At 35.1% G+C, this 27700-nt stretch overlaps 1 protein-coding gene across 1 annotated transcript; it reads right to left on the bottom strand.

Moving 5' to 3' along the window:
* Nucleotides 1-2440: 2440 nt before the first annotated feature.
* NDUFV3 (NADH:ubiquinone oxidoreductase subunit V3) lies at nucleotides 2441-27380 on the bottom strand. The gene is made up of 4 exons (XM_069074826.1): nucleotides 27218-27380; nucleotides 26133-26253; nucleotides 6334-7278; nucleotides 2441-2686 (listed from the first exon to the last, which is right to left on the bottom strand). Exons 1-4 carry the CDS (start codon nucleotides 27263-27265, stop codon nucleotides 2535-2537), a joined length of 1266 nt encoding a protein of 421 aa, XP_068930927.1. The 5' UTR covers nucleotides 27266-27380; the 3' UTR covers nucleotides 2441-2534.
* Nucleotides 27381-27700: the final 320 nt, after the last annotated feature.

Raw genomic sequence — 27700 nt, 5'->3', positions numbered from 1 at the left:
CTTCTCTCCAAAAAAGCAAAAAAAAAATGCATTTTCTCTAATCAATGGTGATTTAAAAGCATTTTTTCTTGACTATAGACAGCTTTGATTACTTCATCTAAAAACTGACTGTTCATATTCTTTGATAATTTATCAAATGGGGAATGACTTGTATTCTTGTAAATTGTACTCAGTTCTCTATTCTCTTGAGAAATTAAATCTTTATCAGAGATACCTGATGTAAAAATTTCCCCTCCAGTTTTCTGCTTTCTTTCTCATCTTGGTTGTATTGCTTTTTTTTTCTTTTTTTGGTGTGTGTAAAACCATTTAAATTTAATATAATCAAAATGATCCATAATCTATTATTTAGCCCTAAATTCTTCCCTTATCCATAAATCTGGCAGGTAAATTATTCCATACTCTGCCCTAGCTTGCTTATAGCATTCCCCCTTACATTAAATCATATACCTGTTTTGACCTTATATACATATATACAGTATGAGATTTGTTTATATCTAGTTTCTGCCATACTGTTTTCCAAGAAGTTTTTATCAAACAGTGAATTCTTGTCTCAAAAATTCTCATTTTCTTAAAACCTTTAGCAATGTAGCTTCTGACCTTATTAAGTTAACTAAATCGGTTCTCTTTAAAGTTACTAACAATCTCTTAATTGCTAAATCTGATAGTCTTTTCTCAGCCCTCATCCTTCCTATTGGTTGCATTTGACAGCACTGACCATCTTCTCTTCCTGGATTCTATTCTTTTAGTTTTTATGACTTCTCTCCAGTTTCTCTTACCTATCTGACCATTCTTTATCCATATCATGCCCTCTGTTTACCCCAAAGTCTCTTCTTTTTATATTATCTTCTATATGCATATAATTCAACTTATGACTCATAGATTATATTGTAAATATTTGTTGAAGTCTCTTCCCTGTGCAGAATTACCTACTGGATATTCCAAAATGACTGTCCTAAAGTTATCTCAAACTCAGTATGTCCAAAACTGAATTCATATACCCTACTATTTGTCTATAATTTAGATGTGCCTGAATCTTCCTAATACAGAAGTGTTTAATTAAAAATCATTCCAAATTTAAGAAACAAAATTGGATCTAACCATAGGCAAAGCTTACGGACTTTAAGCTATAATTTCTTTTTTTTTTTTTTAAAGCAATCGGGGTTAAGTAACTTGCTCAAGGTTACATGGCCAGGTGTTTCTGGGTGGGTGCTAAGTGTCTGAGCCTGGGATTCGATCTCCAGGTCTTCTCAACACTGGAGCTGGTGCTCTTACTCGCCGTGCTACCTGGCCGCCCCTAAGCTATAATTTCTACAATCCTAGAAAGGCCTTGCTGCTTCCCAAATACCATTCCCACCAGCATCAGGTTAATGCCTTACATTCAATCACAGTTTATTTCTTTTAGCTTAAAGCTTAGTAAGACTTATCAAAAAAATTAATGTCTCTAGAAGGTGTAACACCTATGCTTATTCATCTTTTATACCTTAGAATTAGTTTCATACACTTTCCTACTAGCAAATTTTGGTGGAAGAAGAGGAAAAAGAATATGAGTGTACTAATCACTTAAGGAAAAGGACAAAGGTGGGAGAAAGAATGAAGAATAGCGAGAGTTTACAAGGTCAAAGACAAACTTTCTCTATTATGCAATTTTTGTCTAGGGCTAACCCTTATCACAAAGTTACTTTATATAGAGCATCCACTAATTACAGCATTTAGGAGCCTGTACCCTCAATCTAATGGCTAAATGCTACCAATTAGTACTTTCTAACCATTCATAAATACTATATTTATAACAACTCCTCTAACAAGAAATAAAGAGTTCCATCAAGATAGCAAAATGAATGAACCCAGCTCCTCAATTTCTATTATGCAAATTAAAACACTTTGAAATAAATAAATATAAAAATAAGTACAGGAAAAGATTTGAAATAAACTAAAGAGGACTCAAAAGACAAAGCCTCTCATATGTCATAATAAATTACAAATAGATACTTGACTTAAAAAGCAATTTTTAATTTTTGCTTTTTGGAGGGCAACTGGGGTTGTCACTTGCCCAAGGTCACACGGCTAGAAAATATTAAGTGTTCTGAGGCCAGATTTGAACTCAGGTCCTCCTGACTCCAGGGCTGGTGCTCTATTCACTATGCCACCTAACCACCCCTGAAAAACTTTTTAATGAAGAAAATTGATAGTGCCTAGCATAAAAAGGAAAGTTGAATTTTTTTTTTTTGCATTACCTATCTCTAATATGGAATATCAATCCAAGACATTTAAGGAATTTAACACAAATACGTAAGACCAAGAGCCATTTCCCCAGTGAATAAGTGGTCAAAGAATTTTCTTGAAGAATTTTCAAAAGAAATGTAAAGTATTAAAATCATAGGAAAGACTGTTCCCATTAATTTTAAAAGATGAAGTAAGGCAAATAAAATCTTTATGACAATTACTGTTGAACTGACTTTATTTATGGAGGAGAAAATGCAGCAACAATGACTCACAAATTGAATCACAAAGAAACTTGAAATTTTTCTTTCAAGTCAGTGTCTAGGTGACTCTCGTCCTGAGGATGGCTGAGGCAACCTAAATTTCAAAAGATCCAGGTTAAAATCTAAGAAGGTGTAAGTGTTGTAGTTATGATGTTGAAGGTTCTTGTAGGTAGAATTATCAAATACCTCAGCATTTTCAGTCTCTGTGGAGGAAAAATAAAGATAGTAAGTTTACGCCTAGAAGAATCAATTACTTTTTGGATAAGTCAGTTAATAAGTATTAAGCCACTTAGATGTTAAAACATTCTCCAAATACCTAATCTAGTAAAATGTAATTAAAAATTACTAACTTATTTTTTTTAAAAAGGAGTGCTTACTTAGTAAAAAGCAAAAGTTGTTCAAAGCAAAATGAAATTAATCTCATATTTAAAAAAATAAATATTTCAAAAATCAAATTAGTATCCATGATTGCATTATATCCCTAAAATTTGCCTTATTAAAACCTCATATTTCTAGTAACATGGGGCACGATTCATGATACTAGCCAAGAAAATGCATAGATGCACTTTTAGCAAGCTTGAAAATGCAGATAAAGCAATAGTAGAATATTTTTTAAAAGGCAACAAAAGCTGAACTATTTTCCCCTAAGTCTTAATAAATACATAATTTAGACAAATTTCATCAGTAAACTGTTTTAAAAATGTTTTCTTGGTTATAACTACAATGAACAGATACAATAATTTAAAAAGTTTTTTCTTTAAAAAACCCTTTATTGGGGTGGTCAGGTGGCGCAGTGAGTAAGAGCGCCAGCCCCACAGTCAGGAGACCTGGGATTGGTTCTGGCCTCAGATACTTAGTACCCACACAAAATAACTGGCTGTGTAACCTTGAGCAAGTTACTTAACTCTAACTGCTTTAAAAACAAAACAAAACAAAAAACCCTTTATCACTAAAGTCACTGGATTTGCCTGTGTTTTTTGCTTTTTCAAATTTAGTTTTTCAGAGCTATGGAATAACTATTTCCTCATTCAAAAAAAAATAATTTGACAAAACCATTTTAAATAATATCCCCCATTAAAGTTCCATCTATGAAGTTGAAACTTTCTGTATGTGTTGTCTTCCCCATTAGAACATGAGCTTATTGACTGTCTTACTTTTCTATTTATGTCTCCAATGCACAGCACAGTGCATTGTACATAGTAATCACTTAATGCTTTTTTCATTCCTTCATTCAACTAAATATCTAAACAAGTTATTGCTAGTTATAAATCCACTGAAAACCAAGAAATAATATGCTTTTCAGAAATTGAGCATGCCATATAAAATGAGAATAAAATAAAGTTATATGAAATGATACATTATCTTTTTTCTTTAAAATACAGCTTTTAATAATTCTGGGTACCTGACACTAATGAGTTCATCAAAAATTTCTCTTACATTTCTATTTCTTGAAGCCAAGAAACCTACCCTTGTAAAAATGATTCCTGACTTTTTTTTTTTATAGCACTTTAAGGTTTACAAAGTACCTTGCATGTATTCTCACATTTGATCCTCAACAACAAAACAATGCAGATGTAAACAGGTATTTATCAGCTCTATTTTTGAGAAGAAGAAACAGAAGCTAGAGTTTAAGTGAATTGCACAGAATAGTGGTGTTAAACAGAACCTATCGCTGAGGGTCCACATATTAGAAAAATCACAAATTAACATTATTTATGTTGCATTGCATTTTTATTTATTTTGTTAAATATCTCCAATTTAATTTTAATCTGGTTCTACTCGGAGGGGATTTTGTGGCCCTAGAGTCACACCGAATATTATTTGAATTCAGATTCCTACCAACTTTCATTCCAGTACTCCCCTTTTATTATACTAGGTTGTTTCAACCCAGATATTACAGTCTTTGTTCCTTTGCTTTCTAGGTCTGAGTTAAATTAAACAAGACAAAGTATTGTTTTGTTTAAAAGGCATTTAATGCTAACTAAACACACTCAGTGTCTTCCCTGTTGCATAGTTTAATCCTCAAACAATATTCGAATATAGCTATGTCATTTTGGAAGAGAAGCACAAATACAGAAAAATCTTATTACTATTAAAAGTCAATGTTACACATTTTCCCCTTTTAAATTTTCATGTCTTCTTTAGACTTAAGAAAGAAGAAAAGTATCCTTACAAGGAACATATACCCTCAAAGAATTTTCTGTATGTAAATAGCTTCCTCTTCCAACAAAATTTTTGCTAACTGAAAACAGACATTGAACTCACATAATATAACTAATCTTGATTCCACAGTTTCTAGTATTCCTATCCAATTCAGAGGATGATTAAAAACGGAAATATCTGAAAATATTTTTTGTAATCCTGAGCAAGTTCTCTAAACTAATAGCATTATTTGCACAATAATGTTAGAATAAGTTAAAAAAAATAAGATCATAGAAATTATGTAAATTTAGTAAACATATTACAATCTACAAAGGAAATATACTAGATAGTATAAAAATTAGTGGGCAAAAAAAGACTTTTAACTATGTTGTATACAGAGGAAGCAAATAATCTTATTAGTAAATACTATATTTTAGAATAGTGTAAAAGGGCAGTACTTAGAACTATCTATGCATCCATCCATCTATCCATCTATCCATCCATCTATCTATCTATCCATCTATCTATCTATCTATCTATCTTACAGAGAGTGAGAGAGCAATATATGTATAAAGCAGTATAATATGTAATCCAAGCAATTACTGTATTAAATACCTCACTCTGGGGGCGGCCAGGTAGCACAGCGAGTAAAGCGCACCGACCCCAGTGTCAGGATGATCTGGGGAATCGAATCCGGGTTCAGACACTTAGCACCCACCCAAAAACACTTGGCCGTGTAACCTTGAGCAAGTTACTTAACCCAATAGCTTTATTAAAAAAAATTTTTTTTGAAAAAAAAAAAAACCTCACTCTGAAATTCTTTTTTAAAGTAGCACACAGACAAAAGTTATAGGAAGCTTTCCAGTTTAATGCTCAAAGAAAAAAAAATAAAGCAAGAGCAAGCAAGCTGTTACTAACCATTTGACTCTATTTTAAAATATTTCATCCAAAATTCTTTTATAAAAATAAATCTTAAAAACAAAAAAAACCCAAGTTTTCAATAGTGTTTCCATGGTAAATCAGAGGAGAAAGCAATACAGTATGGAACACACTAACACCCTGTAGCCTACAATTCCAAACAAAGGGCAAGTCTTGCAACCTTTTAGAACTGAGATTACTTTTTTTTTCTCCTCAGGGGTGTTGTGAGATTAAAATAGATGGTATTTATATAACAGCATTTTAAGGTTTGCAAAGTGTTTTACAAATATTATCTCATTTGATCCTCACAACAAACCTGTGAAGTAGGTGCTGTTATTATCCTTCTACAAGTGGGGAAACAAAAGACAGATAGAGGTTAAGTTACTTTCCCAGAATCACATATCTAATAGCTGTCCCTTCAGGTTTTTCTCACTTCAGGTCCAGCACGCTATCCACTGCTCTATTAGCTACTTCAGACACTTCAGTCAGGGAAGAAAGCTAAATAAATATTCAAAAATTATATTTGCTATACAATCCCGACTACTATGTCACCTTTCCTCTCCAAATGGAAACATACATTAAAAATATTGTGGAATTGTTCAAAGTATAAGATTTATGGCAAAGAGATTATTAAATCTGTTAACCAGAGACATTCTAAAAAGCTGTATTTTGGTAAGAGAATGCAATTAAACAAAGTATAACATAATCATTTATAAATTGAAAAAAATTTTGGATCATGAAATCTCCTTAATGACATAATACTACTTTGAATCACAAATTAAAGTTGTACCCGATATGATGCCTTGATTTTTCAACTTCACTGCCAATCCTTGAAAGACTTCTTTCTTTGCACCAGTGTTTATTGCCGGCACATCCTCCTCTAAAACATCTTCTTTGGTCTGAGGAGAAGGTGCTTCCAAATTTAGGATGGGTACCTTTTCCTCCAAAATGTCTTTGTTCTCAAAATATTCTGTAAAATCACCAGCTGTTGGTTTCTCTTTCTTGTTTTCTTCCTTCACTATGTCTAATTTGGTTAAAGATCCTCCTTCCAGTTGGTCAGATAACTTCCTATGAATTTCAACTAGGTTTTGGTTTTCTTTAGTAATTTCATTCAACTTAAATAAAGAATTCTGCATTTGTGCTTCTTTTGCACTCTGCTCTCTAAAAGATTCTATTACTTCCGATTTGGGTATTTTAGGCTCTTTATAGGCTTCTGATTGCTCAACAATCAATTTCATCTCTGCCTGATGAGGTTTCTCCTCAAGTGTGGAGTCTATATGTGCTTTCTGGGACTGGGTATTCTTGGTTAATTTCAAAGTTCTTTGGGTCCTAGTCTCAGAAGCATCCCATTGTGGAAACTCTTCTTTGGTTTTGACAGGAATCTGAGGTTTCAAGACAATTTCTGAGACACTATCTTCTCTATCAGAATCTGAGTCAGATGATGATAAATCACCATCAACTGGTTTCTGGATCTGTTGATGGCTTGCTAAATAAGTATCCTTTGCTCTAAGTGAAGAAGTTGAAACTTGTTGGGGAAACTGTACTACAGTTTTTCCTGGCAAAAGTTTCCCGATTTCTTCATCTGTCTGCTGTTTGATGTCATCAGAGTTAATATTAACTATGGTCTTCCCTTTATTCACAACTGATGGATAAGAACTACGTGATGACAAATTTTTGGGAAATTCAGTTCTTTGGGATGGTAATAGCTTGACCCCTTCCTTTGGTGCCACTACATCTAGGAAATGGCATAAAAAGGAATATTAATCTTCTTTCCAATATAATTTTCTTATATGAATACGGTTTTAAATATTTTTAAAAATATAAACTAAACCTCAGTCCAGTGGGCTAAGATGCAAATAACCCATGAATGTCAGTTTAAAACCATCTATTTAGATACCAAAATAATATATATACATCTTGGAGGTCAGGACACATGTATAGTATAATAAGAAAACTTAAAATGAATACTTTTCAACCTAATGTTTATACATGTCATTATGTTCATTTAGGTATATTTAAAGGACTGCCCCCATAATGCAAAAATCAAAGGGAAGCTGTTTAACATAAATAAAAAGGAATAGCAAAAAACACAATCTATGAATACATATTACACAGTAAATTTGCTGAAATATTTTTCTTCAGCAGTGGAAAGAAAAAAGGCTTAGTAATTAATTAGTATATTTACTGATAGGAACAATGAACAGTCATTAGTAAGTTAATTAATTAGTCAGTGCTTACTCAACTGCCCAGACACTCTTCCCCATTACAGCAAAATATCAGTAAACAGCTTAAGATACAAAACACAGTGAAGAAACATTATTGGGTCCGAAAAATTTTACAAAAAGGAACTCGGAGAAGTGTAACCCTAGAACAAAAGGTAAGCAGAGTCTCAGGGGAAAAAAATGGCCTGATCACAAAGACTTCTTTGAGTTGTCAGAAAAATTGAAGCATGAGATAAAGAAATGAAATCAGAAGTGAAAAAAGGGCTCAGGAGAAAAAAAAATGAAAGAAAAATAATACCTGACAACAGAAAATAGCAAATCCTAGCCAAGAAATTGACTGAAAAATTCAAAATGACTAACAGAAATCAATGGCTCCATGAAAATAAAAATAATAGAATAAGGTCAAATGACTGAAAAAAATGGAAGAAAATCCAAGAGATCATATACATCATGCACACACACACACACACACACACCTGGAAAACAAGTGAAGGAGAGATACTTAAAGAATCATCAAATTCACTGAGAACCATGACCAAGATTGTGGATACCATATTTCAAGAAATTATGAATGAAAACTGTCTACATCTATTGGAAGCAGAGGGCAAAAATGAAAAAAAGAAGAAAAAAGGAAAGAATTTATAAATCACCTCCTCCAAAGACCAAAACCATTTTAGCTAGGAATGTCATAGCCAAAATCAAGAACTTCCAAGTCAAAGAAAAAAAATACCACCAACAGACAGACAAATTCCAAGTACCAAGAAATCTGGGTACCAGAAAGGAAAGAAAATATTCCAAAAAGAAAAAAAAAAGCATACAACTACAAACAACTTCAACCTGAAAAATTAAGTATAATCCTAAAGGTGGGAAAAAAGATCTTCATCAGCCCAGTGGACTTTCCCATAGTCTAGTGAAAAGATTAAGTGGAAAAGACAGAATGGAATCTTCGAAATGCAAAAGAAAACACACACAACACAAACAAGAAAAATAAAGTTAAAAAAAGTATGCTTCAAAGTAGACTTGGAGTTTATCAGTTCTGTCTCTGAAGATGGACTGCATTTTTCTTCATGGATCTTTTGGAATTGTCTTGGATCATTGCCTTGATCAGAGTACAAGTCTTTCACAGCTGATCATTCATTATTGTTGCTATTGTGTACAATGATTTCTTAGTTCCATTTACTTCACTTTGCATCAGTTAATATTGTTATCCCAGGTTTTTCTGAAACCATCTTGCTCATCATTTCTTACAGCACAATAGTATTCCACTGCAATCATATATCATAACTTATTTTGCCATTCTCCAACTGATGGATAATCCCTCAATTTCCAATTTTTTGCCACCACAAAGAGTAGCAACAATATTTTTGTACATATAGGTTCTTTCCCCTTTTCTTTGATCTCTTTAGGATATGGACCTATGACTGGTATTACTGGGCTAAACGGTATGCAGAGTTTTACAGTCCTTTGGGTGAACTTAGTTCCAAGCTGTTTTCCAGAATGGTTGGATTAGTGTCTCAGTTTTTCCACATATCTTCTAGCATTTGTCATTTTCCTTTTCTGTCATGTTAGTCAATCTGATAGGCGTGAGGTGGTACCTTAGAGTTGTTTTAATTTGCATTTCTCTAATAATGATTCTGACCATTTTTTAAAATGGGACTATTGATAACTTTTATTTCTTTTTCTGAAAACTCCCAATTCATATCCCTGGACCATTTATCAGTTGGGAAATGGCTTATATTCTTGCAAACTTGGCCCAATTACCTATATTTTTGAGAAATGGGGCCTTTACCAGAGAAACTTGCTATTTATTTTCCCCGTTTCCATTATAATTTGGGCTACATTAGTTTTGTTTGTGCAAAACCTTTTTTAATTAAATGTAATAAAAATTTTCCATTTTACTACCCATGATCTTCTCTATCTCTTCTTTGGTCATAAACTCTTCTCTTATTCATAGATCCGACAGGTACATTTTCCCATACTCTCCAATATACTTTTTTCTTTAAATTTTATTTTCAAAATTATTTTTCCTATTATTAAATTTTAATTACATGTGAAAAATTTAATAATCATTTTTAAAAATTTTGAGTTCCAAATTCTCTCTCTCCCACCCCTCCCTGAGAAGGCAAGCTATTTGATTTCAATTATACATGTTAGTTCATGTAAAACATATTTCCATATTAAGGACATTGCAAAAGGAAACACAAAAATAAAACAATAAAAATAAAGTAAAAAGTATGCTTTTAGGGTTCATCAGTTTTTTCTTTGGCAGTGGAAAGCAGTTTTTCATCATAGATCCTTTGGAACTGTCTTGGATCATTATCAGTTACTATGTATAATATTCTGATTCTGCTCACTTCACTTTGCATCAGTTCATGTAAGTTATTCCAGGCTTTTCTGAAACCATCCTGCTTGTCATTTTTTATACTACAACAGTATTCCATTGCAATCATATACCACAATTTGTTTAGCCATTATCCAATTGATGGGCATCCCCTCTATTTCCAATTCTTTGCCACCACAAAAAGAGCTGCTATAAATATTTTTGTATACATAGGTCCTTTTAACTTTTCTTTGATCTCTTTGGGATACAGACTTATGAGTAGTACTGCTGGGTCAAAGGGTACACACAGTGTTACGGTCCTTTGGATGTAGCTCCAAACTGTTCTCCAAAATGGTTGGCCTAGTTCACCACTCCAACTGTGCTGTAGTGTCCCGGTTTTTCCACATTGCCTCCAGCATTTGTCATTTTACCTTTTTCTCATGTTGGCTGATCTGATAGGTGTGAGGTGGTATTTCAGAGTTGTCTTAATTTGCATTTCTCTAATTACAGTACCTAGGACAGCTAGGTGGTGCAGTGGATAGAATGCAGGACCTAGAGTCAAGAAGACCTGAGTTGAATCCAGCCTCAGACACTATTTGTGTAAGCCTAAATAAATCACTTAACTCTGTTTGCCTCACTTTTCCTCATCTGTACAATGAGATGGAGAAGGAACTGGCAAACCACTCTTTGCTAACAGGATTCTAAATGGTGTCATGAAGAGTTGGACATGATTAAAATAATCAGTAGTGATTTAGAGCATTTCTTCATGTGACTATGGATAGCTTTGATTTCTTCTTCCGAAAACTGCCTGGTCATATCTTTTGACCATTTATCAAATGAGGAATGGCTCTCATGAAGTTTGCATCAAAGAAACTTGCTGCAAACTGCATCACCCCCCCCCCCCATTTCCTAATTTCCTTCTAATTCTAATTGTTTGCATTAATTTTATTTGTGTTCATTTCAGGGAATCAAAGTTATCTATTTTACTGCCTATAATCTCCTCTATCACTTGTTTGGTTATAACTCTTCCCTGACCCATAGATCTGACAGATATATTTTGCCATGCTCCCCTAATTTACTGTAAGGGTTATGGGATTTAAAGATCTCCCATGCCCCATGGACGTGCTGACATAGCAGAGCAAGAGAAAGTGAAAAGCCGAGCTAACGGTCCTGCGGTTGACAGTTGGCGGCAGTTGCCTTTTTTTTTTTTTTTTTTAGTTAGGACCCCTGCTGAGCACCGCCAGGGGCCGGAGCTGCTGGGAGCAGGACTTTCTGCTAAGGACTCCTGCTGAGGACTGCCAGGGGCCGGAGCTGCTGGGAGCACACTTCCAGGACGCTGGGTGGTTGCTGTGAGTGGGGAGAGGAGGACCTTTGCCTGAGGTAGCCTGTTCTGTTTTAAAGGCTTGAAAATGTGGGTGCTTTCTACTTTATCAACCTGTGCCAATATCATAACTACTCTGATGGCTTTCACTTTCTGGTTTTGGGACTCAGTCTTTTGGTATCTTAATAAATTTTCTAGTTTATTTCCCCAAATGGCAAACCTGATGTATTTTGTGATGGATAATTATATCAGCATATTTGTAATCTCTATAGGCATTGTGAATATGGCATTGCTGATACATTTACTTATTGATATCATCTTTTATGTCTAAAGCATGTATACAATTTGAACTTATCTTGATATGTTGGTTCACTCCTATTTTCTTCTAATTTGCTTTCCAGTTTCCCCAGCAATTTTTTTCAAAAAGTAAGTTCTTGGGGCAGCTAGATAGCACAGTGAATAGAGCACCAGCCCTGGAGTCAGGAGGACCTGAGTTAAAATCCATCTTCATACATTTAACACTTACTAGCTGTGTAACCTTGGGCAAGTCACTTAACCCCAATTGCCCTGCCTTCGCCCCTCCAAAAAGACAAAAAACAAAGAAAAAGAAAGCAAGTTCTTGCCCCAAAACTTGGATTTGGGGGTTTATCAAAGAGTAGATTACTATGGTCATTTACTACTATGTATTGTGTACCTAATCTATTCCACTGATCTACACTCCATTTCTTAGCCAGCCGATTGTTTTAATGATTACTGCTTTGTAATATAGTTTGAAATCAGGTATCCTAGGCTACTTCTTTCACATTTTATTTTCATTGATTCCATTGGTATTCTTGACCTTTTGTTTTTCCCTGTGAATTTTGTGATTATTTTTCTAGCTCTATAAAATAATATTTTGGTAGTCTGATTGGCAAGGCACTGAATAAGTAAGTTAATTTAAGTAGAACTATTATTTTTTCACATTAGTTTAGCCTATCTATGAGCAATTAATTTTTCTCTGATGATAGTTTAGATATCTTTATTTGTGTGAAGTGTTTTGAAATTATGTTCATACAGTTCCTGGACTTGTGGCTGGTAGACATCTTAAGTATTTTATACTGTCTGCATGTTTTAAATGGAATTTCTCTTTCTATCGCTTTCTGCTGGGTTTTGTTGGTAGTATATAGAGATGTTGATGATTTCATGTTGTCCATCATTTCAGTTGTGTCCAACCCTTCCTGACCCTATTTGGTATTTTCTTGGCAAAAGTACTTAAGTAGTTTGCCATTTGCTCCTCCAGGTCTTTGAACAGAAGCAGAAAGTGAAACAGGGTTAAATGACTTTCCCAGAGTCACACAGCTAGTAAGTGTTTGAGGTTAGATTTGAACTCAAGAAGATGAATCTTCTCGACTCTAAGACCAGCACTCTATCCATTGTGCCACCACTAAAGATTTATGTGACTTTATTTTAAATCCTGCAACTCTGCTAAAGTTAATTGTTTAAACTAATTTTTTCAGCTGATTCTCTAGAATTCCCCAGCTATATCATCATATCATTGCAAAGAGTAATAGTTTTGGTTCCTAAATGCCTATTTTTATTTTTCCAATTTCTTTCCTGTTTTTATTGCTATAGCTAACATTTCTAATACAATAATGAATAATTGTAGTGATAATGGACATCCTTGCTTCATCCCTGATCTTAATGAGAAGGCTTCAAGATTATGTCGCTACAGATAGTGCATATTCTTGTTTTTAGATATGCTTTCTACGATTTTTAATAGGAAGGGGTGTTGTATTTTGTCAAAATTTTTTCTTTCCTCTATTGATGTAACCATATGATTTTTGTTTTCGTTACTGATATGGTACCGTGTTTCCCTGATAATAAGACCTATCCCGAAAATAAGCCCTCCCCCTACCGTGTAAGATTCCTCTAAAATAAGCCCTCCCCCCAAAATAAGCCCTATTGAGATTGCTACTGTAGTGAAGGTGATCCCCTGTGCTACACGCTACATTACGGTACCCTCTGTATGCACCGTCCCCCCTCCCCGGGTGAAACGCACGCCGCGCTCCGAGCTGCATCCAATCAGAGATGCAGCAGTGAGCACGTCATCCTGTTCTTCCCCAGTGATTTGCTTGCTGGAACCATTGAGAGCAGTGCCGCGGAGGAGAGCTGAGGCAGGACAACATAAAAACCCGGTATGTAAGCGGGAGTGAGGGGGCATGATGGAGGACAAAAGAAGAACTCAGGGGGCATGATGGAGTGAAAAGAAGGACTGATGGTCATAATTTTATTATTCTGTCTGTTTTGACCCCCAGACATGAGTACAAAAAGGAAGAGCTATACTGTTGAGTATAAGAAAGCAATTGTAGAGGAGTCACATATCATTGCTGTCAATGTTCATTAAAATAAGCCCTCCCCTGAAAATAAGCCCTCTGGTATTTTTCTGTCCAAAAAAATTAATAAGACAGTGTCTTATTATCGGGGAAACACGGTAAATTATGCTGATAGTTTTCCTAATATTGAACCAGTCCTGCATTCCTGGTACAAATCCCACCTGGTCATATTCAAATCCAGCTTTAGACACATTAACTATGAGACTCTAGGCAAGTCACTTAATCCTGTTTGCCTTAGTTTCCTCATCTGTGAAATGAACTGGAGAATGAAATGGCAAACCACCTGTAATGCCATGCACAGCAGCTTTTCGGAAGAACTGCTACTGTGAACAGCTTTTAAGGTTCTGATTACTCAGTATAGTGATCACTCTATTCCTTAACAAATCAAAGCAAAACATCCACAGGAAATTAAGGTACAGCATTCACCATATTACAACTTATCAGAGAAAATCACAATATAATATTCACAACATAGTCTCAAAGTAAAATAGTCACTCTTAATTAACTCAATTAGTCACTTATCAGTAGTTTCAAAGTACAATAGTCAAAGTACTCAAGGTACAATCTTATTCAAACTTATTCAGCAAAAGTCTTACTAAGTATCTACACAAAACCTTCTACCCCTTAGGTCACTAGTAAACTATAATCCATAAGTACCCAAGGAGAGGTCTTTTCATCTTGACTTGGGGCCTGTTCTCAGATTTCCTGGATCCCCTTCCATGGTCCCAGATTCTTCCTGAATTCACCAGACTTTCACCTGGGTTCAATGGCAGATAGCTCCCAGTTCCTTGACCAGCTCTCTGGGAAGATCCTGCTCCACACTGAACTTTACAGGGTCTGGTCCATGTCAGCTCCTTCACCATTTCTGCTCCAAGGAATTCAAGGCTCAACCAAGCCGCAAACAAAGTCTCAGCATCCCAGTCATGCTTCAGTCGCCTGGGCTCCTGGCTCTAGGCTCCTAGCTCCAGGCTCTGGGCTCCTGGCCAGAAGAAGCTCCATCAACACAAGTTTTCAGGACTCAGTTCTCCATTCTTTTGTTAGCTGTTCTGCCACCAGATCTCGGTCTCAAACAAATTCTGACTGTTCCTCGCGCTTTTCTTATATACACAGTATTACCTATTTCTTTTAGCCAATTTCCTGTTACATCAGTAACAAGGGGACAGGAGTTCATATCTTCTGTTTCCCCAATCAGATGCTTGATCAGTTACTAAGTGTTAAGTACCTGCTATTTTTGCCAACACAAAGGGATCTACAAATTCAAATTACATTACTATTATACCACTCCATTATCTTTGCCAAGAAAACCCCAAAGGTAGTCACAAACAGTTGGACACAACTGAACAACACAACAACAAAGTGAAATGAACAGAACTAGGAGAACAATTTATACAGTAACAATATTGTAAATATTGTAAAGTTATCTCTAAAAGACTTAGTAACTCTAATCGACACGATGACCAAACACAATTCTAAAGGACACATGATAAAACAACCTTTCTACCTCGATAGACAACTAATGGACTCAAGAGTACAGACTGAAGCATGTTTTCTTCCATTTCTCTCTTTTTTTCTTGCTTTTGTTTTAAATAGAGTAAAGGTTGGAATAAGCCTAATACAGAAATGTGTTTTGTATTTCTATATATATATTTGTAATGGGTTTTATTTTTCTTGCCTTCTCAATGAATGGGGGAAATGGAGATAATTTAAAATTCAAAATAAAATAAAATAAAATTGACCTAAAATCTTTTTTTTTAATAAAAACATAGTTACACAGCAACAAAAGATTTGTAGGAATTGATATAGAGTGAACAGAACCAGAACAATTTACACAATGATTTACACAATACAACAAACTTATACAATAATTTGAAAGGCTTAAGAAATCTGATCAATACAATTACCAAACATGATTTTAGAGGATCTTCAATAATGAACCATATTTATCCACCTCCTGATAGAGAAGAGATGGACTCAGGGTGCAAAATGAGACCTGTATGTTTTGGAAATTACTAATAGGGGAATTTGTTTTGCTTAATTGCTTATTTGTTACAAAAGGCTTTCTTTCTTTTCTTTTACAATGGGGGATAAAGATTTTTGTTAATTAAAAAAAATTAAATATAAAAATTATTTATTATTAGTGGTGATCAGATTTCTTCTTTCTTCTACCCTTCCCCTTCTTCTTCACAATGGAGTAGTGGTAGGGGAGTGAAAAAAAAAATAAGTAAAAGGGGACGTGAGAGCAAGACACATTTTATGATCATATTAAATGACAAAGGGAAGACACTCGTTCATAAAACAGGTGAAGCTAACAGAATGATTAGAAAGTAGAATCTAAATAAGATTGACAAGAGACAATGAAATGAGGGGATGGAGGAAGAGCCAAGAAGATAAGAGTGGCAGATAGCAGCACAGTGAACTGAACTGGTCAAAGGGGGGAAGAACATATAGAGATACATACACACAACTGAGTACAGAAATACACTTTAATGAAGGGGAAATGGGAGGGAAAGGAGATAAGAGAAAGGGGAATAAAAAAGTAGGGGTAAAAGGAGTGGGAAAGGAAGATTAAGGGATGCTTTAGTGAGAAGCTAAGCTCTTAAATAGGTGACAGAAAACAAAGACAAGGAAAGGTGTAAGATAACAGGATGGAGGGACATGCACATTTAACAATCATAACTTTGAATGTAAATGAGAAAAACTCATCCATTAAACAGAAGAAGACAGCTTAATGGATTAGAAACCAGAATCTAATACTATGTTGTTTATAAGGAAAACACTTGACACAAAAGATATACACAGAGTTAAAATGTAGGCCTGAAGGAAAATCTGCAATCTTCTGAAGTAAAACAAGCAGGGGTAGTAATCATGATCTCAGACAAAGCAACAACAAAACCAGACCTAATTAAAAGAGATAAAGAAGAAAGGAAGATAAGCATTTTGCTAAAAAAAAAAAAAATGTTTTTAAAAGTATGGTTTGATCTGCAATCAGACTCCATCAGCTCCTTCTCTGGAGGTGGACAGCATTTCTCACCAGTACTATCTTGGATCATTGTATTGCTAAGCTATTCACCTTTGATCATCATTCAATATTGCTGTTACTGTGTTATAGGTGTTCTGATTTTGCTAATTTCTCTTTGCATCAGTTTGTGTAAGGCTTTTCCGGTTTTTCTGAGAGCATCCTGCTTGTCATTTCTTATAGTACTAGTACAAGAATATTTTTATCACAACTTGTTCAGCCATTTCCCAATTGATGGGCATCCCTTCAATTTCCAATTCTTTGTGATCATAAAAAGAGCTGCTATAAATATTTCTGTACTGTAAGTCTTTTTTTCCTTTTTGTTAAATCTTTTTGGGATACAGAACTAGTAGTGGTACTGATGTGATTACATGGTTTTATGGCTCCTCAGGTATAGTTCCAAATTGCTCTCCAGAATGACTGAATCAGTTCACAACTCCACCAACAATGCATTAGTGTCTTAATTTTCCCACACCCCCTCCAACACTTGTCTTTTCTGTCATATTAGCCAATCTGATAGGTGTGGGGTAGTACTTCAGTTATTTTAATTTGTATTTCTCTAATCAATAGTGATTGAGAGCATTTTCTTTATGATTATAGTTTTGCTTACTTCTTCTGAAAACTGCCTGTTCATATTCTCTGACCATTTATCAACTGGGGAACAGCTCTTATTTTCATCAATTTGACTCAATTTTCTATATATTGGAGAAATTAGGCCTTTATCAGAGAAACTTGCTATAAATTTTTCATTTATGATTACTATGTATTTCCCTTCATCTTATTTCCCCATTTATCCTACCCCTTTCACTCTGACATCTTCAAAAATGTTCTGCTTCTGACTACCACATCCCCCAATCCACCTTCCCTTCTATCATCACTGTCTCCCTTCTCTTATCTCCTTTCCCTCTTGCTTTCCTGTAGGATAAGATAGATTTCTATACCCAACTTAGTGTGTATGTTATTTCCTCTGAGTCAATTCTGATGAAAGTTCAAGTACTCCCTCCCCTCAACTGCCATATATTTCCTTCCACTGTAAAAGTTCTTTCATGCCTTTTAAGTAATAAAATTTACCCGATTTAACTCTCCCTTTCCCTTCTCCTGGTGTATTCCTCTTTCTCATCCCTTAATTTTATTTTTTTTAACTTATCATTCCATCATTTTCAACTCATTAAAAAAAATTCTGAGTTTCCAAATTCTTTCCCTGTCCTCTAAGTGTACCCCTTCTAGCTGCCCTAAAGATGAGAAAGTTCTTAGGAGTTACAAGTATCATCTTCCCATGTATGAATGGAAACAGTTTAAATCTTATTGAATTCCTTATGATTTCTCTTTCCTGTTTACCTTATGTTTCTCTTGAGCCTCATGTTTAAATGTTGAATTTTCTATTCAGCTCTGGTCTTTTCATCAAGAATGCTCTGAAAGTCCTCCATTTCACTGAATATCCAATTTCCCCCCTAAAAGATTATGCTCAATTTTCCTGGGTAGTAATTCTTGGTTGTATTCTTTCCTTGGTTGTAATCCTACCTCTTTATGCCCTTCAAAATATAATATTACAAACCCACTGATCCTTCAATATAGAAGTTGCTAAATCTTGTATTATCCTGACTAAGGCTCCATGATGCCTAAAATGTTTCTTTGTGGCTGCTTGCAATATTTTCTCCTTGACCTGGAATTTGGCTATAATATTTCTGGGAGTTTTCATTTTGGGATCTCTTTCAGGAGGTGATCAGTGGATTTTCTCAATTTCTATTTTACCCTCTGGTAAAATCAGTTTTCTTTGATAATTTCATGAAAGACGATGTCTAGGCTCTTTTTTTGAACATGGCTTTCAGGTAGCTCAATAATTCTTAAATGACCTCTCCTGGATCATTTCCCAGGTCAGTTGGGTTTCCAATAAGATATTTCATATTTTCTTTTATTTAAAAAAAATTATGTTTTATTCTTTTTTGAAGTCACATGGAGTCATTAGCTTCCACTGGGCCAATTCTAATTTTTAAGAGATTATTTTTTTTTCATTGAGCTTTTATATTTCCTTTACCATTTGGCCTATTCTACCTTTTAAAGAGTTTTTTTCTTCAGTGAATTTTTGTGTATCTTTTTCTATCTGGCCAATTCTTTTTAAGAAGTTCTGAACAGTGAATCTTTGTGCCATTCCTACCATTTGACCTATTCTGTTTTTTAAGGCGTTATTTTCTTCAATTTTTTTTGTACTTCCTTTAGCAAACTGTTGATTCTTCTTTTAAAAAAAATGATTTTCTTGTTTCATTTGTGCTTCATTCATTAAAAAATTTTCCAACTTTTCCTCTACGTCTCTTTTTTCATTCTGAAAATCATTCTTTTGAACTCTTCCAGGAATATTTTGGGTCTGAGACCAATTTACATTTTTCTTTGACGCTTTGGATGCAGTAGTTTTGATTTTTCTTCCGAGTTTATCTTCCCTGTCACCATAGTGACTTTCTATGGTCAGGTTCTTTTTTCTTTTTTTAATTCATTTTCCCAACCTATTTCATAACTGAAGTGGGGCTCTGCTCCCAAGGTGGAGGGGGAAATGTCCCAAATTTCACATCTTTTTTGCAACTACTCTCAGAGATAGTTCTGAAGGTCTGTAAATTATCAGTTCTTCCAAGGTGTTAGGATCTAAGGAGAGGTGTGGTTACTGCTTTCTTGACCTGGTCTGTGAGTGACCACAAGTATTATTTTCCACTTTGTAACTGTGACTAGCATCCCCACTCTCCTACTACTGCAAGATGTGGTTTGTTACTATTCCTTCTTGCCCTGGGACTGCAACCGAAAACTGCTACCCGGATCAGAGCAGGGGCAATGCACAGTCCTGGAAGCAAAGAGATTGCTGTAATCTCCTTCTGACCAGTTGTCCAACCCCCTTGCTTTCTGTGACCTGAGAATTCCGGAAGCCACTGCTACCACTGTTGATTCAGTCACCTTAATGCCTGATGCTGATTTGCTGGACTGCAACCTACTCTGCTCTGGAGCCCACTCCACTTTTATCCTGGTACAACACACCTTTACTGTTGACCTTTGTGTTGGCCTGGAAAAACTGTTTTACCCCTTGCATTCTGCCACTTCAGAATTCATTTTGAAGCATTATTTAAAGTTGTTTGGAGGGAAATTTGGGAAAGCTCAGGCAAATCCTTGCCTTTTTTCCACCATCTTAGCCACTGATGCAAAAATTTTAAATATTAGCAAGGAGACTACAGCAACATATCACAAAGATTATAAATTATGAATAGCCTGGATTTATACCAGAAATGCAGGACTCCTCCAACATTAGGAAAACTATAAATATAACTGGCCAAATAAAAACAAACAAAAAAACAAATGATTTATTTGAATAGATGCAGAAAAAGCTTTTGATTATATACAACACTCATTACTTTTCAAAACACTAGAAAGCACAGAAGCTTTCCTTAATATGATTAGTACTATCTAATTCCAAGTGTTAGAATTTTCTGTAATGGGAATAAGTTAGAGGCCTTTCCAAAAAGATCAGGAGTAAAAGCAAGGAAGTCCATTATTAACATTACTATTTGATATGTGCTGGAAATACTAGTTTTCACAGTAAGATGGAAAAAATAAATTATATGCATAAGGAAGGAGGAAACAGAATGATCAACTTTTTGCAGATGACAAAATGGTTTATGTGGAGAACTCCAGAGTTAACTAAAATACTCATCAAAACAACTTCAGCCAAGTTATAGGATATAAAATATACCCACACAAATCATCAGCACTGCTATATATTGCCAACAAAATCCAACAGGCAGGAATAGAAAGAGAAGCTACATTTAAAATAACTACAGGCAATACAAAATACTCAGAAACTTATCTGTCCAAAACCATACAATGTTTATGAACATAATTATAAAGCATTAGTTCCTGAAGAGACATCTAAATAACTGAAGAAATATTAATCCCCTCATTGACAAGCCAAACCAGTAGAACAAAATTACAATACTACCTAAATTAATTTACTTATTCAATCATACCAATCAAACTACCAAAGGATTATTTTACAGAACTGGAAAACATAAAATTCATCTGGAAGAATAAATGTCAAGAACGTTGAGAAAATTAATTTTTTTTTTAAAAGAAGGAAGAGGGCCTACCAGTACCAAATCTCAAAGTATACTAAAAAACTGTAATGATCAAAACAATTTAGTACTGGGTAAGAAACATAGAGACTGATCAGTGGAACAGATTAAGTATACAATATGCAGAAGCAAATGAACACAACAATCTACTGTTTGGTAAACCCAAAGATCCCAGCTATTACAACAAAATCTCAAAATTCAACAAAAACTAGTGGGAAAATTGGACAGTAGTCTAGAAGAACCTAGGTACTGAACAATACCTCATACCCTACATCAAGATAAGTTCCGAATGAGTATATGATTTAGACATAAATTAGAATATGAAAGAAATTAACTGTCAGATCTAGGGAAAGGGCAAGAAGAATTCATGACTAAACAGAGATAGAGAGTGTGACAGGGAGTAAAACGTACTATTCTGATAAAATGTAAAGGTTTTTGCACAAGCAAAGCCACTGTAGCTAAAATTTTAAAAGCTGAAAACTGGGAAAGAATCTTTGTAGTAAGTTTATTATCTGATTAAAATCTCATTTCTCAAATATGTAAAGAGTTTATTCAAATTTGTAAGAATAAGAACCATTCCCCAAATGATAATGGTCAAAGTATATGAACAGGCAGTTTTCAGAAGAAGAAATATAAGTTATCAACAGCCATACTATTGAAAAAATGCTAATAATTAGAGAAATAAAAATTAAAACAACCTTAAAGTTCCATCTTATACCCATCAGACTGGTAGAGGAAAATAACAGATGCTGGAGAAGTGATAAAAAAAAATAGGCAGATTAGTACACTACTGGTGGAACTGTTCTAGCCAGTCTGGAAAGCAATTTGAGACTATGTCCAAAAACCTATTTAAATTCTCTCTCTCTCTCTGTCCCAGCAATACGCTGCTAGGTCCATACTCCAAAAATATCAAAGAAAGAAGGAATGGATCCATATAAACAAAAATATCTATAGCACCTCTTTTTGTGGTGGGAAAGAATTGGAAAATTGAGGGGATGCCCATCAATTAGAGAATAGTTGAACAAGTTGTAGTATATAATTGTGATGAAATTCTATTGTGCTATAAGAAATGACAAGCAGGATGGTTTCAGAAAAATATGACATATGTGAACTGTTGCAAAGTGAAGTGAGCAAAATCAGGAGAACACTGAACACAGTAAGAGCAATATTGTAATGATGATCAACTGTGAAAGGCTTAGCTAGACTCTGACCAAGACAATGATCTAAGACAATTCCAAAGGACCCATGACAAAAAATACTATCTACCTCCAGAAAGAACTTAACTCTTGAGGACAAACTGAAATATTCTTTTACTTAATTTTTCTTAAAACATGGCTAATATAAAACATTTTACATGATTTCCCATATATAATCAGTATCATATTGCTTGCTTTCTCAATGGGTGGTAGAGAGGCTGGAGGGAGGAAGAGAATTTGGAACTCAAAATTTTAAGAAATGAATGTTAAATATAATATGTAAATGATTTAAAAATATTTATAGCTGCCTTCTTTGTACTGGCAAAGAATTGGAAACTGAAGGAGAGCTCATCAATTGGGAAATGGTTGAACAAATCAGGGTATATGAGTGGAATGGAATATTGTTTTTAAAGAAAATTATGAAGGGGATGGTTTCAGAGAAACCTGGAAAAACCATGTGGTGTTTCAGCGTGAAGTGAACAGAACAGATAGAACAATTTATACAACAACAACACTATTTTAAGGAAAAACCTCTAATTAACACAATAATCAACCACAATTCCAAAGGCCTCACATGATTAATTATGCATGAAAACTACTACCTAGATAGAGAAGTGATGGATTTGGGGTACAGCCTGAGGTATATATATTTTTGGACATAGCCAATGCAGAAATTTGTTTTGATTGACAAACATGTTTTCATGTTTAATGGGTTTTGTTTATCTTGCCTTTTCAATAGGAAGAAGAAAAGAAGAACAAAAGAATGTGAACCTTTTTAAAAAATGGAGTTAAAAAAATGAAATCCTGTAAAGCTTTTAAAGAATAACATGTTTGATACTATTTAAATTGTTCAGGAAAATACGAAGAACATATCTTAACAATTTTCTTTTATCAAACAAATAAAGTCTTTTTATCTGTATAAGGGAGCAATAAATCAGAATAAAAATAAAACTCTAAGCCACTATCTCTAATTCATATTGATGCAAAAATATTGAATAAAGGATTAACTGCTATGATCAAAATGAATTCATGTCAATATTTACACTATTAAAGATTAATTAAATGGGGCAGCTAGGTGGCGCAGTGAGTAAGAGCGCTGGCCCTGAAGTTGGGAGAACCTGGGATCCGATCTGGCCTCAGATACTTAACACCCACACAAAATAACTGGCCGTGTAACCTTGGGCAAGTTACTTAACCCCAATTGCTAAAAAAAAAAAAAGAAAAAAAAAAGATTAATTAAATGGTATAAATTCCTAAGCTATTAAAGTCTAAAACTGCGCTAAGACTTGGGCTACCAAGTCTTATATTGATATATGTATCAATGACAAAGTACCTAAACACTTAAATGAAACCTTAAATGAGTTACAGAGAGAAATAGTAAAGCTAAGAAAGTACGGGGTCTTAATGTACCGTTTTAAAAACCTATACAAATCTAATAGCAGAAAAAAAAAAAAGGAAAGGAAAAAATTTAAGGACCTGAAGAGAATATTTTGAAAAGTTAGATATAATAGCTCTTGGGCAATTACTGACTGGGAATAGAAAGGTGTACACATATTTCTCAGCTGCTTATAATAGTATCTTTACATGCATTAGGGCATAAAAATCTCATAAAAGTACTGAAAAGAAAAAAAAAACCAGATTCAACTAAAAATTGTGCTGAAACTATGAATTTAATAAAGTAGCAAAACATGAAATAAAACTCACAAAAATTATGTCTTTCTGTATGCTCCTCAGCAAATACATACACACACACACAGAAAAAAAAATACACCACAGGGGTGGCCAGGTAGCACAGCGAGTAAGACCACCGGCTCCAGCGTCAGGATGACCTGGGGATCGAATCCAGGCTCAGACACTTAGCACCCACCCAGAAATACCTGGCCGTGTAACTTTGAGCAAGTTACTTAACCCCAATTGCTTAAAAAAAAAAAACCCAGTTCATAGTGGATCATCTTCACCTATTACTTTGACTCCTAGCAAAGAAGGGAGTGCAGTGTTTGCTGGCTTTGAAGGTAGAAGAAATAATGAATTAAATGAGCTGCTCTTTTGGAAACTTATGCCAGAGAATTATCCCCAAAGTGATCAACCTCCTCCTCCTTCATATATTTATGGGTCACATAATTTGTTGCGAATGTTTGTAAAACTTCCAGAGATCCTTGGGAAAATGTGCTTTTCTGATAAGAACCTTAAAGCTTTAGTTAAGCACTTTGAACTCTTTCTGAGGTTCTTAGCTGAATATCTTGATGATTTCTTCCCTGAATCTGCTTATATAGCTGCATGTGAGGCCTACTACAGCACCAAGAATCCCTGGGCAATCTACTAAAAACCAAAAAGAGACCAAGACAGCTGCATTCTTTGGCAGAAATGGATCACATTTTTGTCTGAGTTGCCCAATTACTGCTGTATGAATGTCTCTATTATTTCTTATAAATATCGCTTCTAGATGACTTAAGGAACTACATCAACATCTAATGCTTAGAACTGCATATTTTTTCTTTTAAAATGGGATAAGAGCAGCTGTATTAGTTATAGAACATTTCATGAAAGTGTATATAACTTGATTCAGCAACAAAATGTGAAGCTGAGGTTTATTTTCTTGCCATGGAACTAAGTTTATTCTTATGAGGAAAAATAAATGTCCTGTGGATTTTATTTCATAATTGCTCTTAGAGGGAAAACAAATGGATGGAAAAACACATAAATGAAAGCTTTTGGTTTATATTTCTAGAAAAACATTTTCAGTTACTTGAATAAAATATTGCTTTTGTTTTTAGACCAAAAAAAAAATAGCACCTTAGGGCAAACAAAATGTGGGTGTCAATAAACAAGGACAGGGGCATAACCCAGGAGCTCCCTGGACAATTTGAGAAGATCAGAAGAAAAATCCCAGGAAGAAGTTTGGTCCCAGTGAAGAGTAAACACCTCCAGGCTAGGTTCCGTTTTTAACAGCAAGCGGTTAGCCTCTTAAACAAGTGGCAAGCCCTGGGGTTAATTGGTTTGAGAGCCTTGTCTAATCATCAGTAAACTCTTCCACTGGCTCCCTTTTACCTCTAGGATCAAATAAACAGTCATTTGAAACCTTTCATAACCTGGTTTCTTTGCTACCTTTCCATAGTCTTCTTAGACTTTATTTCCCCCTCTATATCCTATTACAGCTACTTGATGTTTCCTCACAACCAACACTCCTCCATCTCCCAACGCCATGCCTTTTCATTTGTTTTGCCTATGTGTATTTGTTATAAGAGAGGGAGCAGAGGAAAAGGTGAGTTTGTAGGTAGCAATAATTATGGAAAAAAGAAGAAAGTTACATTTTATTCATTTAAATTATAGTTAATTGTAAATGCCAGTTATACTAATGATTTTCAATAAAACACACAACATAAAAAAGGGGGTGGGTTACACAGACTCTGCCCAATCTCCTCATGCTTTCATTAATGACTTCTCATTGATAAAGTCATTGAGAAAAAGAAGGGAAGAAAGCATAGAATGTTACATGGAAAGATAAAGTGCAATTACAGTTGAAGGAACCAAGGAGGAGATAGTATAATGGGGCTAACCAAAAAAATGACTCACAAGTATATCTTATCCTCACACTACAAAAACACCCACATAACAGTATATATGTTACTGAGAAGTGGCTAATAATAGAAAAAAATGACACATGAGGTTTTAAGGACACAAAACATTTCAAGATTGGAAGAAAAAAAGCAGGGTAACCAGAGGCCTAGTTCATAGTATTATGGGGTTCCACTATAAATGATGGCATAAACACATATTATGTTGTAATATAATGATATTACACTTAGAATACATAAAAATTATCCAGAAGAGTGCTAAAAAATGAATGGAATCTCAATATATTGCTGACTATTATGGTCCTAAATTTCATTTACAGATTTTATGTCTGACCTTAACCTGGGCAATAAACAGAAAACAAAGATTCATAAATCAATGGTATTTTTTAAATGACTATTTTATGCATGGCATAATTTATTTACTTTGTAGAATCTTCCTCTTATTACCATAAAAATCTTACTTTTTGGTGGCTGTTGCGTTTTAGACTTCTTCTGTTTTTCCTTTTCATTGCCTCCTGATTTTGTAGAGAGAAAAGCTGATGAAGCAAATTCTCGAAGCCCCCATGCTTTTAGTTGTGTAGTCTGAAAAAAAAGTAATTGTAGGTATCTCTTAACAAAATTTCAATCAATTAATTTCATTTATTCTGATTATTACTGTTGTTTTGTACTCACTGAGTATAAGGAGGAACTTTTAAATCTGTCTTTTTACTGACGAAAATCTAACATGCATCTGCAAAACATTATAATCTTTCCATGAATGAGATAATCAAAAGTGGCTCCACATACATAGAGAAAATATGAATAGTTCAAAAAAATCTCCTACCTTGTCTGTAAAAATTTATAAGCTCTAAACCAAACTATTTTATGTGATTTGACATCTATCTTGGATTATATTTCTTTCCCTCTCTTTTCCCTCATTAACAAATCGTTGTGTGTCTATACTTACGAACCCAGATTTTACTGACACAGTATTCTCATTTTATAGTAGGCTCTTTTGGGCAAACAATCTTCTTTCTCACTGGCTTCTATAAACCTGGGTGTGTTGTTGCCAAAGACTGACTGGTATTACCTTGGGTAAACTGATTTAATCAAACCTGAATTCAGTTTCTCCCCTAGCTAAGTGAGGGATAAAAGATACTTTAATCACGTAAATCCCGGGCAAACTGTACTAACAAAGACGATGCTTATAAATCACACAAAGCACTCGTGATTAAAGGATGTGAAATAGAATAGGAAATTTTAGTTCTTGCCTCGGCTGAGTGGAATTCCTTTTCCTCTTAATGGACCAAAACACAAAGTCAAAGTGAAATTAGCATAGTTACAGATTCCGGCTAGACAAGACTCACGTGACACGTCGACCGGCAGAGGGCGACCTTCATTAACCCACATCACATACGCACAGGAACTACTAAACCGCCTCCTCTCTTCCCTTCCCCTCCCCCTCCAGTTTCGTCGGAGAAGATCGGGCGCAGAGATCTGCTGTGGGGCTACCCCCTCGAAGCCTCTAACGGATCCCTCTATATAAACAAGCCCCTCCCGCCCTTACCTTCAATACCGCCCCTCGGCCTAGTCCCACGACAGAGGAAAAGGCCATGACAGTAGAGTCGGGGGGACTCTAAACGAGGTTAACTCGTCCAGAGGACGTCAGCTAGTCGGCCCCAGAGCTCTAGCTCCAGCTAGCTTCCTTCCACTTAGGTGGGAGCACGACTGGCCAATCCCAAGGCGGGGGCGGGGCCAGAACTTGCCTTCCTCGGGGCGGGAGAAAAGGGGCGCGTCACAGTTCAGGGCCCTTGTAACTCGTAGCTCCGCCCCCCGGGCTCCCTTCCCCCGCCTCCCGCGTGCTCGAGTCTCCCGACAGGCCCCGCCCCCATGGAAAGGCGAGCTGGTCGCCTTGACAGCCTGACTGTCTGAACCTGGTTCGGTTTCTGCCGGGGACACGAGTGAAATCAGTCTCTGATTTTAAAAAACAAAAATCAAGGCATAGTTAAGACATACCTTTAGCAGCACCCTACCTTAGGCAGTGGCTGCT

This window comes from Petaurus breviceps, unplaced genomic scaffold, assembly GCF_028583685.1.
Source record: "Petaurus breviceps papuanus isolate PSGF00001 unplaced genomic scaffold, PetGlider_PUasm1.0 90897, whole genome shotgun sequence".
Lineage (NCBI taxonomy): Eukaryota > Metazoa > Chordata > Mammalia > Diprotodontia > Petauridae > Petaurus > Petaurus breviceps.
This window is presented reverse-complemented; position numbering and strand designations above follow the sequence as displayed.

What these genes read in the sequence shown, in the direction of transcription:
- NDUFV3 (XM_069074826.1), bottom strand. Translation starts at nt 27,265, where the DNA reads ATGGCCTTTTCCTCTGTCGTGGGACTAGGCCGAGGGGCGGTATTGAAG. An exon ending in GCCGAGGGGCGGTATTGAAG is followed by an intron (nt 26,254 to 27,217) that starts GTAAGGGCGGGA and finishes CTTTTTTTTCAG; the next exon opens with ACTACACAACTAAAAGCATG. An exon ending in AAATCAAGGCATCATATCGG is followed by an intron (nt 2,687 to 6,333) that starts GTACAACTTTAA and finishes TTTCCTCCACAG; the next exon opens with AGACTGAAAATGCTGAGGTA.